Source organism: Apodemus sylvaticus, chromosome 8, assembly GCF_947179515.1.
Source record: "Apodemus sylvaticus chromosome 8, mApoSyl1.1, whole genome shotgun sequence".
NCBI lineage: Eukaryota > Metazoa > Chordata > Mammalia > Rodentia > Muridae > Apodemus > Apodemus sylvaticus.
The window spans coordinates 79,816,971-79,836,228 of NC_067479.1; the positions used below are offsets into that span (position 1 = coordinate 79,816,971).

Sequence of the window (19,258 nt, forward strand, 5' to 3'; positions counted from 1 at the left end):
AGTACTCATGAGTACTGGATCACTACAGACTTCCTTGACTATATCCTGATGCCACTTAACTCGGGATCAGCCGTCTATATATATTAAAGGAAACATATGAACCAATTCAACAACTTGGAGAGGCATTTTCACTGCTGTGGAGGAGACAAACTCAAGGTAGGTTTCCCACATCATACAGTTTCCTCACTCAGACACTCCCAGTCAGGAAAAAGCAGCCAGGGCAGTGTGCCACAGGCTCAGTGCAGCTCCCTGACCCACCCCGCCCCACCCTGCCCCACCCCACCCCACCCCGCCCGGCCCCTCTCAGTACCACTCCCTGACTGGGTAAGTTGGGACTGCCAGCATCTTCCCCTGTCCCTCTCCACCTTATATCTGGTCCAATCTGGTCAACAACATCCTTGTCCTAGGACACATAAAACTGGGACAAGGGACAACTAACTGTTTTCAGTGAGTGGCCTGAACCACATAAACACAGAGCTGAGGGAAAGTCACATTCTGGCTAAAGTGATGAGTGGGGGGAAACAGAATCCGTGAGGGCTTTCATGGGTTCCGATGTTCCTCTAACCCTCGTTCATGCCAGGCTGTTTCACAGCAGTAAAGTTATATCCAGCACAAAGGGAAGGGGTCAGAATGCCAGCACATGCAGAGACAACTCAGTGTTATCTGCCTGGGTTTGGACACAGATGCACAGATGCTGTATGTTGAGCAAATACAGCAGCGCATGTGCAGACTGCCTACTTAATATACCCAGACAAGAACAAGTGCAAAGACCTGTTGGAAGTGAAACCGTGGAGGGAAAGCAACGGCAAAGATGAGTGGAGTTTCGCATTAGATTAAGCGCCTCAGCCGTACACCCAATATTTACTACCAGCGCCCTGCCTTCCCAGAGCCTCCCGTCTGTAAGGAGCGAATACAACATACGACAATGTGAGAAACACACTAGACAAGGGGCCCGGGCAGCACACAGAGCAGGGGAAGACACTCTGGAGTCGTCATGAATCCAAGCCAGAGGATGAGATGTGGAACACACGCTAAGCAAGAAGATTCAGCAAAGAACCCGCCGCCCCCCCCCCATCCGAGTTTCAGAAGAGTAAAGGCTGTGGGAAGGTGGGAGGAGCACACAGGTAAGACTGCTGGAGCACGGTACTGCAGGAGGAGTGCCTGGGCATCTCATCCTAAGGAGAACAGGGAGTCTGGTAGGGTTGGCTCAGTTAGTGTGACAGGACAAGGAAGGACTCGAGGAAGGCGCACAATTCAGGGTGGGCTCACATGGACCGCAGGAGTGATCAGTGCAGAACCTCGTCCTTGCCTGAGGCGGCAGGGGGAAGATGGATGCTGTGTCCCCAAAACAGATACAAGCACATCCTGGAATCTGTGGGTGGATCTGTCAGAGAAAGGTAAAGCCGTGCTAAAGTATTAGTGGGACCTAATTCTAGTAACGAGCACCTTAATGAGGCACTCTAAACAGAGGAAAAGACCATGCAAAGACTGAGGGGGAGCCCATAATATACAAACACACTCCAGGGAATTCCTGGAGCCTCCTAGAGCTGGAACAAATGAGGAAGACTCTCTCTCCCCTGGAGCCTTCAGGGGCACCGGGTCCTGCTCACACCCTGATCTCAGCCTTAAGCCTTCCAGGACTGTGAAAATGTAAACACCTCTGGTTTCAAGCTAGCCAGTAGGTACTCATTTGTTATAATGAGCCCAGGAAATTCCACAGGATGAATCAAAGTGGTAGAAATGGGCTAGGGCCTGGTAAAGAGGTGGCATAAAAAAAAATCAGCATCACTAGGAAGTCTTATAAAAATATGGAAAGCTACACCCCAGAGACTCGACTGCAGCACAGGCTCCAGGTCCACAAACGTGTGACGCTCCACAGGTGGTTCTTGTGTAGAAAGAAAATCCAAAACAATTCAACAATATGGACAGAGAGAAAAAAATCAGAGAGGTTCGGGCCTGGCCAGGATGAGGGCGCTTCTAAAACCAGGACTGGCATTAAGGTCTGCTCTCCAGAGATGGCAGGCAGGGAGCTGCCAAGGGCCCTGCTCCTCTCAAGGGCAGAAAAGGCTTTCTGCGCAAGGACTCCTGGGTAAACTTTGTTAACCCTCAAAGCAGGAAAGTATCCAGCTCCCACCCCCCCAACACACACACCTCACTCCCCCTACACACACATACACACACACACACACTCCAGCAGCCAGGCCCCTCCCCCAAGACCTCCCTAACTGTCCTAATGGTGTTTCCAGCCTCTTTAAGTGTCACAAAGGTCATCTCCAGCCCCTCAACAGGACCCTCCTCAGATTACACTAATTTTAGATGAAAAGTATGAACAAAAGCCACCAATGCCTGAATAGGGACATCCACCAATTCCTGAACTTCCCACAGAAACTCACCAATTCCTAAGCTCCCCCAAGTTGAGAACTTGACATCCTACCCAATCTTCACCATGGAAATCTCCGTGCTAGAAAGGCCCACACACCCCAAGAACCCCTATAAAAACACTTCAATCCCCTGCTGTGGGCTGCCGCCCAGGAATGTAGCAGCCACTCCTGGATTCATCCCTCCACACCCTGGACCCCCCCCCCCCCAAGTAAGTCTCTTTTGTGAGGACTGCAGTCTGGTGCGTCTCTCTCACCTGAAGATGACAAGAAGCAATGAAGAGAGGAAGCAGAGAGAAGGCTCCTGAGCCCTCCGCTCAGTGGGGTACACCCCTGCCCCACCCCAGGAGCTGATTCTGAGGAGGCTTCCTCAGAGCTGTGTGTGCTCCCCTGTCTCAGGACACTCTTCCTTTGGAACTCCGTTTCACCTCAGAGCTGTGTGGTTCCTGGGCTGCCGAGTCCCAGGATGCCTTCCCATCCGAGGAGAAAGGCCAACAATTTCTGTGGGCCCTTGCCATGGGATGTTAGCTAAACAAAGAGAATGAACAAGAGCCCTGTTCAAGAAAAAGGTGCAAAGAAAGCAAGCAGAGAAAGCCGAGGCTGTGCTTACAGATGGAAACCGCTGCGGAAAACCGCCATTTGTAGGCATGGGCAGGAGGACCAAGCCCAGGACGAAGTCTTATCACAAAGACAGAACAGAACTCCGTGAATGTCTAGCCAGGTCAATGGGGCACATGAACAGAAAGAGCAATGGTGGTCAGAAACAGAACAGGCCATGGTGACCTCACCATCCTCACAAACGGAACAAAGCCAATGCCTCCAACCCTACGCCTCCTGAGCCTCGGGGCGGCTCCATCCCAAGCAACACAATTCTGGGAAAGCACTGTGCGGCCATCGCCCATCAGTTTCCCAGAGCCGCCCGCCATGCACGGACTCCTTCAGCCGATGAGCATTTGATCTTTGTCTCAAATGGAAAAGTGCACTTTGTCATCGGCCATGGATGCCCAACATCCGTCCACCCTTTCCCCTTCAAGGGCTCTCAGAGCCTTTCCTATCAAGGAACATGTCTGGTGAGGTACAGAGGGTCACAAATCCCTCATCACTGTTCCACTGAGAAGTGGTGCGAACTTCCTCTTCCCTAAATGTGGGCTGACCTTCACGGCTTATGACTTACTTGCCAACAAGATGCAGAAGGAGGTGAGAGTCTAACACTTCCCAAGCCGGGGTGTGAAGCTTGTGGTCTCTGCTGGGGACCCTGCGGACCTGAGCTGCCACAGGTGGTGCTAAGGTGGCGCTGTGCCTCCAAATGGCTGCCCACGCTCTCACAGTGTTCATCTGATGCCCAATCACTTCAGGTTTAACAACCAGCTCTCCTCCTCTCTCCCTCCCATCTGGTCCCACTACCCCTAGAGAACTGTGACCGGCTTGGGGAAGTCGAGGCACCTGGCACAGTGTACCAAAGACACACAGTAGGCACCAAAAGTGTCCTTGCTAGTTAGGCTAGAGGAGCGACTCTGCTACCATAAGCCCAGGCAGAAAGGTAAAATTCTGCTTGTAAAGGCAAAAAGGCACTGCTCCCAGAGGTCAGCATGCCCTCTGCCTGGCAAGCCTTTCACAGTGAGTCTGTAGGACAGAGCGCCCGGGTGCTGCTGACTCATCTGCTGTAGCTGCTGAATGGGGCGCTCTGATTTGAGCCCACCAGGTGCCTTTCAAGATTCGCATAAAAAAAACCTGAGAATGTTTTTAAAAATCCATTTACTTAGTAGATGAGCGATTAAAAACTCTGCAAAGATGCAGAGCCAACAGCCTGGCTTTGTAGTAAACTTACATGGAATTTAAAAGATAATGAAAATCCTTCGGGGGGGAAAAATCTGCCCAAGCGTTAAAGGGATTCCCTTGGTTTACAATATAGAGTTCATATACTAATGTCCATCAGTATGATTTTCGGTGCACTTATTTTCTGTCAAGAATCCTGAAATGGGGGCACAGCTCTTAGGCTAGCAAAAAGCTCAAAATGGGAAAAACACAAGAAACTTGGCAGGTAGGAAAGGTCATGCAGAACCCAAAGTCATGTCCAGTTCTATTCAACTCCAAATCGCATGCTTTTCTGAACTCAGCAATGACAATGTGGCATCAAGGCATGTCCTGACACACAACCAGTGACAATATTGCCACCTAGAGATTCACTTGTCAAAAAGAACAGACGACACTGAGAGAAGGGGTGACAGGAGTGCCCACCCTGGAATCACTGCAGTGGTGGGGAGCTCTCAGTGCAGCGTCCGTGTGCAATGAAGAACTGCAGGCTCCTGCGACAGAAGCAACAACAGCAGCCAACAGCCATGCTCCAGAGACGGCCAGGGTTCTCATTACACACTGAAGGCTCTGCCTTCCTTTCAAAGCAACACCTGTCATTTTCACCAATAAATCACAAGCAGCTACTGTAACCAACGATGAACAGCATATGACCTGACAAGAGGTCGCAGGCAAGGCAGTGGCTCCTACTGACTCACTTAGGAAAATGCTTGTGAGCCACGAGAGCCTGGCCCGGCCCACCAGCAAATGTTGCAGTCTTGACCCGCCCCCCCCCCCCTTACTATTTAACTTAGGGCACTGATATCTGGAGTTCTGTCCTAATGAACTGGAACGCCCAGTTCCCTATGCACAAGCACAGCTGCACACTGCAGCCTTGTAAGTAGCAGGACTGGGTTTTAGCTGGAGTAGTAATGATGGCATCCTCGTAACATCGATTCCCTCTGAAGGCAGCCTGCGGCGGCTCTGTAAACACCGGTTCGTTCAGGAGAGGCTCCCAACTTAGCCATTAGAAGACTTCCAAGTATCAATTTCTTTTGGAAATGGTACCTGCTCCAAGGAGCTATTTAAAATAATATCCAAAAACATCAGATAAGTTCATTGGGTGTGTCATGCTAAAGGCTGGGATCAAAGGAGTCAGGACACACAGAGACACCCAAGTCCTGATAGATTTAGCCAGGCAGAGGAGGCTGTCAGTGGGACAGCAAACCTATACTGGTGAGTGCTAATGAGAGAAATAAAAGGGAAAAGTAGAAGAAATCAAGAGTGTTGTACCTATGACCATTTTCCCTGCTTTACCTTTTAGTTAGTGGTGGATGAGCCCAAGGCCACACAAACTACCTACCACTGCTATGGCCCCAGGCCTCCAAAGGTACCCTTTGCATCAGGACGCTGCCCTGGTGTCGTTGAGGCCGATGTATTGGCATGTCCTACACATGCAGTTTCAGTCATGGGGTAATGAGCATCTTCCACAGCAGACCTGTGTGACAGCACAGGCCATCTACCATGGTTATTTTCCTTTTCTCATTTGGAAAGTGATTATCTTCTAAGCAGCTCTTTACAGATCCTCCCTACATATCTACCTGGTGCCATACCCTCCCTACATATCCACACGGTGCTTTATACAGAGGAAAGGCTCATCAAACAACCAGCACGTCAATGTGGGAGCACTGATGGTAGTCTACAGATCGTGGTGTACGAACTGTGGCCTACCTCTTAGATGTAGCTGGGACTTTACCTATCATATCTTGTTTTCGGCTAAAAATTACCAATTTAATCAAGGGCAGTTCTCCAATGCTTCCACTCAGTCCACTCGTGGACACAGGGGCATTCCATCCAGCTCTAACTCTGGCATCCTATGTGTCCCATCTGAGGGCGAGTAGGTCGGGTCATTTCTTTGAGTCATACTGCCACTATAGTGGACAGATGACATCCAATGCTTCTGAGCAATGAAGATGGTTTGGTGATGCTGCAGGTCACCTTCTGCTTCACCTCAAGTTCTAGCTTCTCATGATCAAATACTTCCAAAGATCAAGCCTTACAAAGCCACCCCCACCCCCAATTTCAAGAACACAATCCTAGATGCACTTTCAGCTGCTATTCACCTGACCTTCCGAGGTGGGCTGAAGGTTAGAATATGCTTAACCCAGGGAGGGGCACTTCTGGGAGGTGTGGCCTTGTTGGAGTAGCTGTGGCTTTGTTGGAATAGATGTGTCACTGCGGGCATGGGCTTTAAGACCATCCTAGCTGCCTGGAAGCCAGTCTTCTAGAAGCTTTCAGATGAAGATGTAGAACTCTCAGCTCCTCCTGCACACTGCCATGCTCCCACCTTGATGATAGTGGACTTAGCCTCTGAACCTATAAGCCAGCCCCAATTCATGTTGTCCTTTATAAGAACTGCCTTGGTTATGGTGTCTGTTCACAGCAGCGAAACCCTAACTTAGACACAGACACACACACAAGCTTGTCTCTCCTTGGTGTCAAGAAGCCTGGTGTGCCCGGGAGAGGCCTGGATCCTGGCCCACCTACAGTCTCCCATATGCCTCCACAAAGCCCCTACACGTCTTGAGAGGAGGTTTCTCCAGTGTGGACTCTGCACAGTGTGCTAAAGTCTGGCTCTGAGCTCATCCTCATTAGTACCAACCACACCTACGCTGACCCGGGGAAAGCCCTCTGCTTGCTCAGGCTCTCATTTGATTCTTATTGACTCCTGAACGTCAGAGTTCCTCTACTTCTTCCTCTAAGCCTGCTACAAAAATAAATAAATAAAATCAAGTGTGGGGGAGAGTAAAGAAAACCTACCTCACTTAAACAACAAGACAGATATTTACAAAAAGGAATGTGTATTATTTAATATTCACCTTTGCCTTTCTTTAGACGTTTTCCTCAATTCTGCCATTTCATATAAATGCTGCCACAGAATCAAGCCAAGTAGTTTTGGTTTTGATTGTGCTAAGGCTTGAGTTTTAAGCAAACATTTTTCAGGACACCTGAGGAGGGTAAACAAAGAACCAGGATTAAGGAGGGGTATTCCTCTCTGGTCAGATACTGTTTCTCTCAGATTACTTCTTTTAGTCTAACTCTGGAGCCAACAAGCTGAAGTCTCTCCAACTAAGGGATTCAGTATCCATGCTTTGTGTCAGGGAATGTTTACTCTACTGGTGAAACTTTTAATTATTTTCCTGTAGTCATTTTTTCTAAAAGAATAAAAATGCTACCTTCAGACGAAGTAAGATGCAGCGGCAGATGGGCTTACCCTTTCTATTACCGTTTCTATGACTTGCAGTTTGAGATCAGGTGAAAAATAAACATTAAATCTTGTTTTTTAATTAATGTCTTCTATATAGTGAATACATTCCCATGTTTCAATAATAAATTTCAAATTCTAGTAAATTTTTTAGACATCAAACCCTATGTGTTCCTTTTTCATGCCTTTGCTGTCTCTATTTTTGGTTTGGTCTCTCACTACCAAAATTAAGAGAGTCGAGTATATAAACCATAGGTGGCACCTGGAGGCTGCCACATCTCATGGATGGAGGGGAAACCCAGGTGATGGGGAGGAACGACAGGGATGAGAAGGGAGGTTAAAGTGGGGAGGGGTGGGAGGGGCGGGCCTAGGGACGGGAGGGTAAAGTGCTACAGGGATGAGGAGGGAGGGCAGAGGAGGGTGTCGGGCCCAGAAGAACTAATGCTAAGTATGTTCTGAAAAGCCATATGGAAACCTACAATTTCCCAAGCTTCTTGATTTTTTTAAATGTGTTTGTGTATTCATATATTTTAATTGGAGTTACCCTACATGGTGAATTATGCTTACTCCCATATGTTGCCAAATAAAGAGGCCAGTATCAGATGTGAGATACTTCCCAAGTTGTTGCTCAAAACCTGTCCTGGAGACGCCATGCAGTATGTGCTAGTGCCACTGTTTCTCCCTACTGCCTACAGGAACTCGACGGTAAGACCCTATTGCTGAGGACACCACACATGTTGATCACAGACATGGAGAAACCAAGTTGGTGCTGATCGGGACGCTTCCTCTCTGTGGTTAACTCTGATAGTACTGGAAGCGGGGAGAGGGTAATCAACCGTCTTACCCAGTTGTGAACTCTGTGAACTGCAATAGTTACTGCTGTATAAACATAAGCCCACTGGCATTAATGTTATGGGGGTAACCAACCACTTTCTGATTAGATTTAAGACCCACTCCATAAAAGGAAACATTTCTGGTACTGCAAACCTAACCAAGCACGCACGCACGCACGCACGCACGCACGCACGCACGCACGCACGCAGGGTACTCATAAGCCCAAGCCCAGGGCGGAACCCATCTGAGCACCAATGAGCCTCTAGCCAGCTGGAGCATAGCCAGCATGGCTTTGGCAAGCCCTGCCCTTCTCCCATTCCCTAGGACTTGCTAGAAACAATTACAACGCATTCCTAAAGCAAGCCCTATTCCCTTATTTGGCCACTTCCTCTTCCTGAGGTCCAGTTACTTTGAAGTCTAGCAATCAAAGCCCCTATTGGCTCACCTAATTAACACGCTCACTTAAAATAAAACACCTCCTCTTAATAAGGTCTCCCCTTTTACCTTCATAACCTCCCATTTTCTTGGGGGTCGCATCTGTCTCCTCTCTATCCAGAGGTGATCCTCAGTTCCTCCTCTCCCTGTTCCTGTCCCCTTCTCCCTCATCCTCTCCCTCAGGCCTTTGTCTCTTATTCCCTGCCTTCTGTTCCTCTGGCAAATAAACCTCCTCTGTATGGAGAACTTGGACTTGGGAGTCCTGGTCTGGTACTGGTCCTTCAAACACAGCTATCAAAGCGCCTTCTATGTTTGTTGTGCTCGACCAGTACTTTAGGAGATCTCCGACCTCCTCAAAGAGAAGTCCCTTGGTGCAGCAGACGACGGCTAACACATGAGTTCACCACTGGTTAAAATGCAGAGAATCCGTGATGGAGGAATTCTCAGCCCCAAACAGGACAACTGTTATCATGCCCCCCTCCTCAAGGCTCAGGACCATCCAGGAGGAGAGGGAAGACCAGAGCAAAACAGCATCTTCCAGATGTGACAGGACCACTGCACTCATGAACTCACAGCTGCTGTGGCGGGCCAGTCAACCTTCTACTGTGCAGTGCAAAGGGGCTTAGGAGCCTGGTCCCAGCCCTTACTCAAGAGGTAAGGGCAGCTGGAGATTGTGTGGGATGGAGGGGTTTCTTTGAGGATGTAGTACCTGGTTGGTCAACTGCACTCTAGAGGATGCCCCAAGCTCACATGGGGAGGGACAGCAAAACTCGAGTCCACTGTCTTGGTGTTTGTTGTGTTGTGTTGTGTTAAGAAGACAAAGCCAGAAGGATGTGAGATAGCAAGGTGGGAAGCTGAGGGGGAATACAATCAAACTACATTATGTGACAGTCTCAAAGAATAAAATAAAAATTTTAACTAAAGAAACAATCTCATGGATGAAATAAGAAACAATGCCACCCTGCCAGATCCTCCCCAGTCCCTCAATCCTGCCACAGTTGGTAAATGACTGTTGTCTAAAGCTAGCCGGTACACACTAGCACACAGCAACTATTAGCTGACTTCTGCATCTCAGGCAAGTTAACTAAGTCGCTTCTTTAGTACTTAAAGACTTTTGAGACCAAATATATACATCAAGTATACACAAATTTGAGATAATTTTAAATTTACTCCCTTTAAAAATTGGTAAGAAACAGAAATTTCAAAATGTGTACCGTAAGAGAACAGTTGATATATTTGAATTTGTTTCAATAAATCATGGTCATAAAATCTATGGTCCCCTAAACCTATTAATATCTTCATACAATGATTTTAATCTCATATAATCAGTCACAAAAGAACTAAAGATAAAATTACCTGTCATTTAGCAGAGAGCCAATAATTTAAAATCTGTTTACACACAAATCCTAGCTCAAAAAGAAGTCTCTAGAAAGAGCACCTCCATCACCCTCTGAAGAAAAGAAGCATTTTTAACCCAACAATGGCCATGGCATCAAAATCAGCATTAAGACAAGGCGTATTTCAGACCCCAAAACTTAACTCAAAAAGAAATCTGGTCACTGGCCCGAAGCTTCAGAGCATTGGTCCAGAAAACTAAGCACTGGGCTGTCCTCTGTGACGTCCCAATCCACAGCACTGATGGCTCCTGCCATCTCATTCGCGCGTTTAAAACTGTCACGGCATGCCTCTTCCTACCCCCAGACAAACCGTGCCAACGTGTTTAAACTTTGGTGTGTACACAGACGCTTGCTTTTAAGAACCTCACAGAAATTACAGACAAGCTGAGGCGTGCAGCTTGAATACTACTGATACACAGAAGACTGTGTTACTAAGACTCCGGCCCCTACCTCTGGCTCCTCCCTCTGCCTCCTCCTGAGTACATTTGCAGCAGAGCACTCCTCACTGCGCTCTACCCGGTCCGGGGTTTATGCATTAGCTGCAGAAAGGTTTCCATTGCTATCGCGGTTGGTTATCAGCCTTGCTCAATTATTCATGGAAACTTTTCAGAGACAACGTGGCTGGGTCAAATATAAAAGTTTTACCTAGCCTCCAAGAGTGACGTCATTCATGGCTTCCCAGCACACCTGTCAGCCCTACACGGATGACTCCTTTTTCCTTGACTCTTCCTATAGCTGGACCACAAGACTAGGAAATATTCTAAATAAAAGTGCATACAGAGTCAGGCTCCAAGATGGAAACACTTCAAACAGGCATCTTAACTGCACAAGAGCAGCTGAAGAAGGTCGATTACCCAGAAGGGCTTCGGAGCCTCTCAGTAACAAGCCATTTGCCACAACAACTCTTTAGTGCCTCAGCAGCACGCTGCCCAGGAGCCAGTGAGCTCTGGGTCGTTAACCCACTGGCTTCAAAAGCAAAGAGGCTTCACGGCCACCCTGAAAACGGATACGTGCATAACCCTGTCAATTAGCAAACAGCATACTGTACTTAAAGGACCACAGAATCCTAATGGAGGGACGACGGTATCAATTATTCAAGTACTGAAGCCCATCCGAGATCCACCCCCTCAATCTCTCCATTCACAAATGCTTGAAATACAGGGAAATGACAGGAAGTTGCAGTCATAGCAAGAGCCACAGCTCACAAACTATAAGTGATCTTACACTCGCTGTACACATCTCCACTGTTTACTAGGGTAGACAGTAGCCATGAGAAGCTATTAGAGTTTCAGTTTAAAGTTAAATGAAAATTAAAACTAGTTTGAACACGGCGTATGAGCCCATTGGTTGTGTACAGGATGGCCGCCATGGGCAGGGTCTCCTAGCCAGCACTCACAGTTTCTAGCACGTCAGTCTGGGGGGAGGGGGGTGTCATCAAGGTCACATGACCAATTAGCAGCAGAGTACTGAGACCTAGTTCAAGTATATCCTTGAGATTTCCAGAATCTAACAGGTTTTGAACACACACAGGTTCCCTGAACCCCAGAACACATCCTCAAACTCTCTACTTAACCCGCCCACCCCCCCCCCCAACTGGTGAGTAAGAAAATGTTCTATTGCCTTTTGAGGGAAAAAATATTCTGGCATCAAAAATATCTTTCTGCCTGGGGCTGACGCATTTCCCCAGAGACACACTTGGAATTTACAATGAAAAGTTACTAACAAAGTATGATTTACCCACAAAAGTTCATCTTACAAACAACTTCCAAACTGATCCTGCAGATGCCAAACAGGCATTGATAAACCAGAGTGCCAGACTGTTTTTAAGAGCCTAAAATAATCACTTCAATCACCACACAATACTTCTTAGAACATTCATGAGGTAAATACGAACGGTCATAAAGTTTCAAGGGAAAAAAACTAGATTATTCATCTTATTTGTGAGTCAGGAATATTCTCAGAAACATAACAGTAAGGACTGGTTTCACTTAATACATAAAAATTTGACATGTTTATACATCAAAAATTATAAAATTGTACTCAACAAATCTAGAGAAATACTGGCAACAATACAAAAAGCACAGTATCTTTAATAGCTAATTTCTTCTTTAAAGATGAAAACATTGTTACAAAAATACAACAGAGAAAGGCAAGAACAACTCACAAAGCAGCTACGACAAGTAGATGAGAATTTTAAAATATTCAACCTTATTAGGAGCTTTAAAGTATACTGTTTGCCAATCAAATTACCAAACTCTGTTCAAATGCCCCAGAATCCTGATAAGCCTCTGATGGAAATATTAATTTGTGTAATTCAGCAGTACACAGCAACACCCTTCTAAAATACTCACATACTTTGACCTAGAAATTCTAATTTGAGAGCTCCCTCCAAGAAACATATTTTAAAATAAAAGCCAAGTTTTATGCACAGATATTGCTAATTATGTGATTACTTGTAATGACCAAAACCAGAAATCAGAGAAATGCTCAATAATAATGGATCAATTTGTACAATTCTACATGAGGAAATATTTATCCCAAATGCTTAACGACAATGAAACAGGAATATGAAAGCTAAATAGAAAGTCTGTGTATAATATCCTCTTTCATACTATAAATGTTGAATATACAGCAACAAAAAAGCAAAAGAAACATAAGATGTTAACAGTGGTTGTTAGAATTGTATGATTAAATTATTATTTATAGTCTTCTCTTTTGGGTGTCTACACTGAACCCATTTCTTCAAGTTGCAGTTAGAGAGAGAGAGAGAGACAGAGAGAGAGAGAGAGAGAATGTATATTATATATATATATGAATTTATATAGCTCACTCAGGTTGTTTTACTTTCTAGTAGCACAGCAATGTTCTATTTATAATTAAAATAGGGCCCAGATATAAAATCAATGCATAGGATGAGAAGCTTAAATATAGACTCAGAAAAGAATAGCACAGTGTATCTAAACCGTTATGTGGCCATTCTCATGTTCATGCATGTACTATGACACACAGGAAAGCTAAGTAATTTCTGGACTTTTACAATGTCTACACTCATTTCCTTCAGCACGGACTCTCAAATTGACAGTAACTGGGGATGGGTTTCAGTCTGTGAAACACACTATATAGTCATTTTTTTCCCAAATACAACTTCAATAAAAAAAAAAAAATAACAGTAGTGGCTGCACTGGTATCTCAGTGGTTACGAGCACCTGCAGCTTTTTCAAAGGCCCCGAGTTCGGGTCCCAGCACCCACATCGGGTGTCTCATAACCATCTCTGACTCAGGTTCCAGATGACGCAATGTGTAATAAAAGTAAAATATAAAAAGTTAACTATGTGTCTGTGACTACCAAGGGCTCTCACGGAACAGGACAGGCTGGGGAGTCACCCGGCTGTGCTCTATGTAGTTGTGTAAATATGATTAAGGAGATAAGGCTGTGTCGTGAGTGGTGGGATAGCTTCTGCTGCCTCTCCCTAAAGTTAGAGCTCCTAATGGTTTTCCTCCCAGAGGATGCAGACAGGAAAATGTCTGCTAGGCAATACCAACTTCCACGGTCAAGGGAGCTGGGTCTCTGGATGACACTCGGATTCCAGAGTCTTCGACTGTGCAACTTCGAGCTGCTGCAGAAGAGGAGACATCTGCAGAACTCCCCACATTACTCAAGTGCATTTAAAAAATGTATGGCTCTCGTTTGGGCCAGGATTCTTATCTTCTGCAATATCTTCTGATACTTTGTTTCTAACTTCACTCTCTACTTAGTTCCAGAGAGAAGTCCTTGACAGTCTAGACACACTTCACCTCCTGTTTACTCATCGACTCTTCATAAAGAACATGTCAAGGAGAGAGACTGAGACATGTTGGGTGACTCTGAGACCTGCCACTACCCTCTTAGGTAGCAGAGATGGGAAAGAAAAAAACACTCTGCCTTTGAGTCTTAGCTCAGCAGGAGAATCTAGCAGGGGTGGTAATGTCCCAAATAAGGGACATGTTCAGGCAACATGACTGTGAGAAACACACAGGTCATACAGAGCACTGTTCCTGAACAGGTCTCAAAGCACTAATGAACCATGAGGGCCGGAGCGTCTGAGGCCAGGAGGCAGAGCAGTAAGCCTGAGGAGAAAGCACAGTCCACGGGGTGCACGGGGAGTCACGGGGTGCAAGACTGTCATAGGGCTGTTTGGCCAGGGGCCACATGCTGTGACCTCTTCAACTACACTCAGAGATGACAGGGACACTTGGTGGCTTGGGGTGGGCAGTATGCTTCAAGATTAAAGGGACAGCTTACTTGACCTGCAAATCATTTTACATTCCTTCTGTTTAACTCCAGCTTCAAATACGATGAAGCTGACTGAAGCTCTTGTTTTGAGGTCCTACATTTAAAAGGCAGAGTCATTTCGTGTCTTTAGACCTCTGCCTTTTATCAGTGAGTGGAAATCAGCTTTCACAGAAAACAGGACGGAGGAACCCTTCCCTGCCTTGCAAAGGAAGGTAATAGGCAAACCAGAAAAGGCTGTGTTGTTCAGGTCTCCTCGTCATTCCAGAGTTCTGAAAAGTCATTCACACAGAGATAGTGTGCTCGCTTATAGGGATGCAGGATCTGTTACTTCTCCATCATCACCAAAGAAGGAAGAGGGAAAGGGAATGCATGTTCTACACTGAGTAAGACAGTAAATATCCTCCAACGATAACAAGACTAAAGCAGAAAATACATTTTCAAAGAGACAATTGGGTTCTTAAACCAAGAACAAAATCATAATGGATAGAATGTTTTAGAAAGACATTCACTGGATACAGAAAATGTGGTACATTTACACAATGGAGTTCTACTCAGCTATTAAAAATAATGAATTCATGAAATTCTTAGGCAAATGGATGGAACTAGAAAATATCATCCTGAGTGAGGTGACCCAATCACAAAAGAACACACATGGTACGCACTCACTGATAAGTAGATATTAGCCCAAAAGCTCAGAATACCCAAAATACAATTCACAGACCACATGAAGCTCAAGAAGAAGGAAAATCAAAGTGTGGATACTTCTGGTCCTTCTTAGAAGGGGGAACAAAATACCCACAAGAGGAGACAGAGAGACAAAGTGTGGAAGAGACTGAAGGAAAGGCCATTTAGAAACTACACTACCTGGGGTCCATCTCATATACAGTTTCCAAACCCAGACACTATTATAGATGCCAACAAGTGCTTGCTGGCAGAAGTCTGATATAGCTGTCTCCTGAGAGGCCACACCAGTACCTGACAAATACAAAAGTTGATGCTCATAGCCAACCAATGGACAGTGCACAGGGTCCCCAATGGAGGAGCTAGAGAAGGGACCCAAGGAGTTGAAGGGGTTTGCAGCCCATAGGAGGAACCAACCAGTCTCCCAGAGCTCCCCAGGACTAAACCACCAACCAAAGAGTACACATGGAGGGACCCGTGGCTCCAGCCACATATGTAGCAGAGGATGGCCTTGTTGGACATCAAAGGAAGGAGAGGCCCTTGGTCCTGTGAAGGCGTGATGCCCCAGTGTAGGGGAATGCCAGGACAGGAAAGTGGAAGTGGGTGGGTTGTGAACAGGGCCGGGGGAATGGGATGGGGGATTGGGAGGGAAAACAAGGAAAGGGGATAACATTTGAAATGTAAATAAAGCAAATATATAATTTTTAAAAAAGACATTCAGACAGATAACCACAAAGTGAATAAGACCTACAAAGACCTAAGGTGCAGAGCTTCAGACAGAGGTCAGTGCTAACAAAGACTTCACAGCTGTGGTCAAAAGACCCTGAAAATCTCCAGGAAAACCAACTGATGAAACCAAATACACAACAACCTGGTGACGAAATGCACCCCTGTGTGTCTTCCTGCACCCCCCACAGAGACTCCCTCAGACAGGTTTTGTTTTATTTTTTGGTCTTTTTTTTTTAACACTGTGTAAGTAATTAGGCCTAGCACATTGTAGGGGGAAGGACAACTCGGCCTGAGCTCGCAGGATCCACTCACAGGGCTCACATGAGGAGGAAGCAAAGCCCACGGCCTTCAGTAGGTTCGCACGCACAGTGGCATCCAAATCCACAGCTCTAACTTTTTTCAAGGTGGTTACAACTCTGATTCAATGTCTGTCTTCACAGAAGGATCCTGTGGCCTAAAACCTATCATGGAGGACTTGGGTGTGGGGGGCAGTCTACACACATCCTCTGGGCAGGACTACCGACAACTAAAACAAGAACTCTTCAGGAGGAGGTGGAACTTCTCAGGAAGCTCTCTGGGTCACGAACACACACCACACACAGAGAGTTGGCGTCTACCTTCCTCTGTGAGCCCAGGTTTTCCCCGGACAGTCAGGCCCTTCTTCCCTCACAAGCATCTACAGTCCCAGACCCCTGGGCTGACTCCTTCCCTCTCCATCTGTGTACCCCTGTGCATGTATGTTTGATGTTGAGCACTGTGCTAAAAGCCAGGTCACGACTCCTGCTCAGAGCACGTGTGTAGTAGAAAACAGAAGCAAATTCCCTGAGACAGTGTTTAGCTTCAAAGTCACACAAGACTCGGAAAGTGACATGAGAACCCAGGAGGAAAACAAGCAGGAAGAGGGAGTCTAAGGGTTGGAGGAGCTGGGCACCTCCTAGAAGGATGAAGTGGATACGGCTGGGGAAGGGCAGGTTCCCCACACAGAAAGGGCAGGAACTACAAAGGCTCAGAAGCAAGAGAGGAGGATCCCCAAGCATCATCTGAGAAGGACTGCCTTTGGCAGTACTGAATAGAGCCAAAGGAAGGCTGGGAAGGAACTGGGGGGGTGACAGCTACGGCTGGCGTGGAAAGGAGAGTTAAGACTGTGGGGAAGGTCTAAGATGCTCCGTGACTGGAGTGTGGTGTGAGATCTGGGCTGAGCTCTGGGATTAGGCAGACCTGGCTGGGGCTGCCATGCTCAAAGGGAATCCAAGAAGGAGACAGCTCTCCAAGGGGAGAGAGAGACCGATGAACTTCACCTGTTACCAAGAAGTGAGACGTAATCTTTGTTTCCCCTAAGCCCTGCCTGTTTCTTGAGCGGCCCACACATGGGACATTAAATGTTGTATCACATCTAATTTGTCACACTAATAACAGCGTGGCCAAACACCACATGGGTAATCACGTAACAGTCCCCTAGTTTCCCATCTGGACACACACCCAAACCTCATGCTTCCAAACACCGGCCCTCCCTCCTACACATTGATGGCTTCCTCCTAACTTTAGGAGAGCTGGGGCCAGAGGATTACACAAGACAGTTGTGGGGCTGCTTTGTTCTAGCCCAGTTGAGGACCACAATAAGGGTTTCCTCTAGACTCTGGTGACTGAGAATTAGTTCATACAGAACCAGAGCTAATTAAGAAAAGGAATTAAGATCAACATTACACTTCAAAATAAATACTGTTATGCCCTCAGGATACTAAACCAAACAATTCGGTTTAAGAATTATACACGTACACACGCACGCGCACAAATCAACCTCCTCACCACAGTAAAGTCACCACATCATATCTTGGCCACATACACACAAACATATGTGTTCACCCTAAGTGACAAAATTCTGGAGCCAGTAAGACCATACACTCCACAAGGCAGAGTGGCTTCGAAGGGCGGGCAATTTGTCAGTTTCTATGAGAAAGTTAAACACAGGCTTATAGTAGGGCTCAAGCAATTCACTACTAAGAACCTACCAAAGAAAAATCAAAACAAGCCAATATCCATTAACTGGAAAATGGATTATGTGACCATCACCGAGTCAATGGCTAAACCAAATGTGGATACCCACACAAGTACCATTTGGACATAAACAGACATGAAGAGCATCACATTCTGTGAGAACTGTGGAATGAACAGTGAGATTCTGAGTTCAGTGGCAGAAGCCAGGCACGAGTGACTACCTACTGGACGATCCAATTCAAATGAATTTTTTATTTTTGGTTTTTGGTTTTTTTGAGACAGGGTTACTCTGTGTAGCCCTGGCTGTCCTGGAATTCACTCTGTAGACCAGGCTGGCCTCAAACTCAGAAATCTGCCTGCCTCTGCCTCCCAAGTGCTGGGATTAAAGGCGTGTGCCACCACCACCCAGCTGAAATTTTCTAAACAGGGCAAAATTATAGAGAGAGATCAGCAGTTGCCTAGAAGCCAGCAGGAAGCAGAAATAACTGCAAATTGCCGGGGGTGGGGGGGGTGCTGAGGGTGCTCAGGGCTCAACCGGTGGACCATGTCAGTGGATGTATAAAGCAAATGAACTGGACACTGAGTAGCCTGTTGGCGTGTATCCAACCTTGAAGTTCTCTCTCTGTATTAGCAACACTGAGCTATCTGTCCGGCAAGCGTGCGCATGCACTTGGCTCTTAGTGACGTGTGCACTTAGTGTGACATGTGCACTTAGTGTGACATGTGCACTTAGTGTGACATGCCCTTCTCTGCTGTTCCATCTTCCTGCTCCAACAGCAAGGCTAGCATCTCCTATACTACAGGTGGTCCCCTGAACTTCCAGCCCATCCAGGAGAGCATCCTTTGGGACTGGTAGACTAGGACCCCTCTCTAAAGAACCAATGCCTCTCCAGCAGGGAGGGGCTCACGCGCATACTCTTGGGGAAGCATTTTCTCCTTCGGAACCCAGACTCAGCTGCATTGAAGCAGAGCACCTAACGGAGGCAGGTACTATATAGATGACGCATTCGGGACAACAGAAAGACATGGGAAAACCGCGCTGCACTCTACAAAACCAAGACCACAGTGGCTTCAAGACAGAATCGCAGGTGGGAAGAGCCATCCCGCGGCAGCAGCGGCAGGCCAGACACGGCACCAGTCGACACAGAATGCCGTATTGCAGTCATACTTTAGTTTTTAGCCAGACAATGTCATTTACCACATTAAACTGACAGATCCAAATTTACCCAACTTGGTTGTTTTGTACTTCATTACACACTAATTTTTCTGTCTAGTAGCAAAATAAAGACAACCTAGTTTCTGGTTTCTGCAAACCTAAGTAGTGTTATTTTAGAAAAAGAAAAGAAAAAAAATTTTAACATAACACTGAGGAGACCCAGTATCTTTTTCCCTTTGAAGGAGAATTATCAAAACAGAAAGTGCATATGCTACGGTTATTCATCACTGTGCCAACCATCTGAGACAACACATTCCAACTCAT

At 46.5% G+C, this 19,258-nt stretch overlaps 1 protein-coding gene across 2 annotated transcripts in view; it reads right to left on the reverse strand.

Moving 5' to 3' along the window:
* The window catches only part of Peli2 (pellino E3 ubiquitin protein ligase family member 2), a 149,229-nt gene that overhangs the window by 101,969 nt on the left and 28,002 nt on the right, over positions 1-19,258 (reverse strand). The window contains exon 1 of one of the 2 annotated variants that reach the window (XM_052191685.1): positions 7,049-7,137. The exons of the other annotated variant lie outside the window; for it this stretch is intronic. Coding sequence (XP_052047645.1) covers positions 7,049-7,086 — 38 coding nt within the window. The 5' untranslated portion in view covers positions 7,087-7,137. Of the gene's footprint in view, positions 1-7,048; positions 7,138-19,258 lie in introns of those variants that run through there. 2 annotated transcript variants of the gene reach the window in all.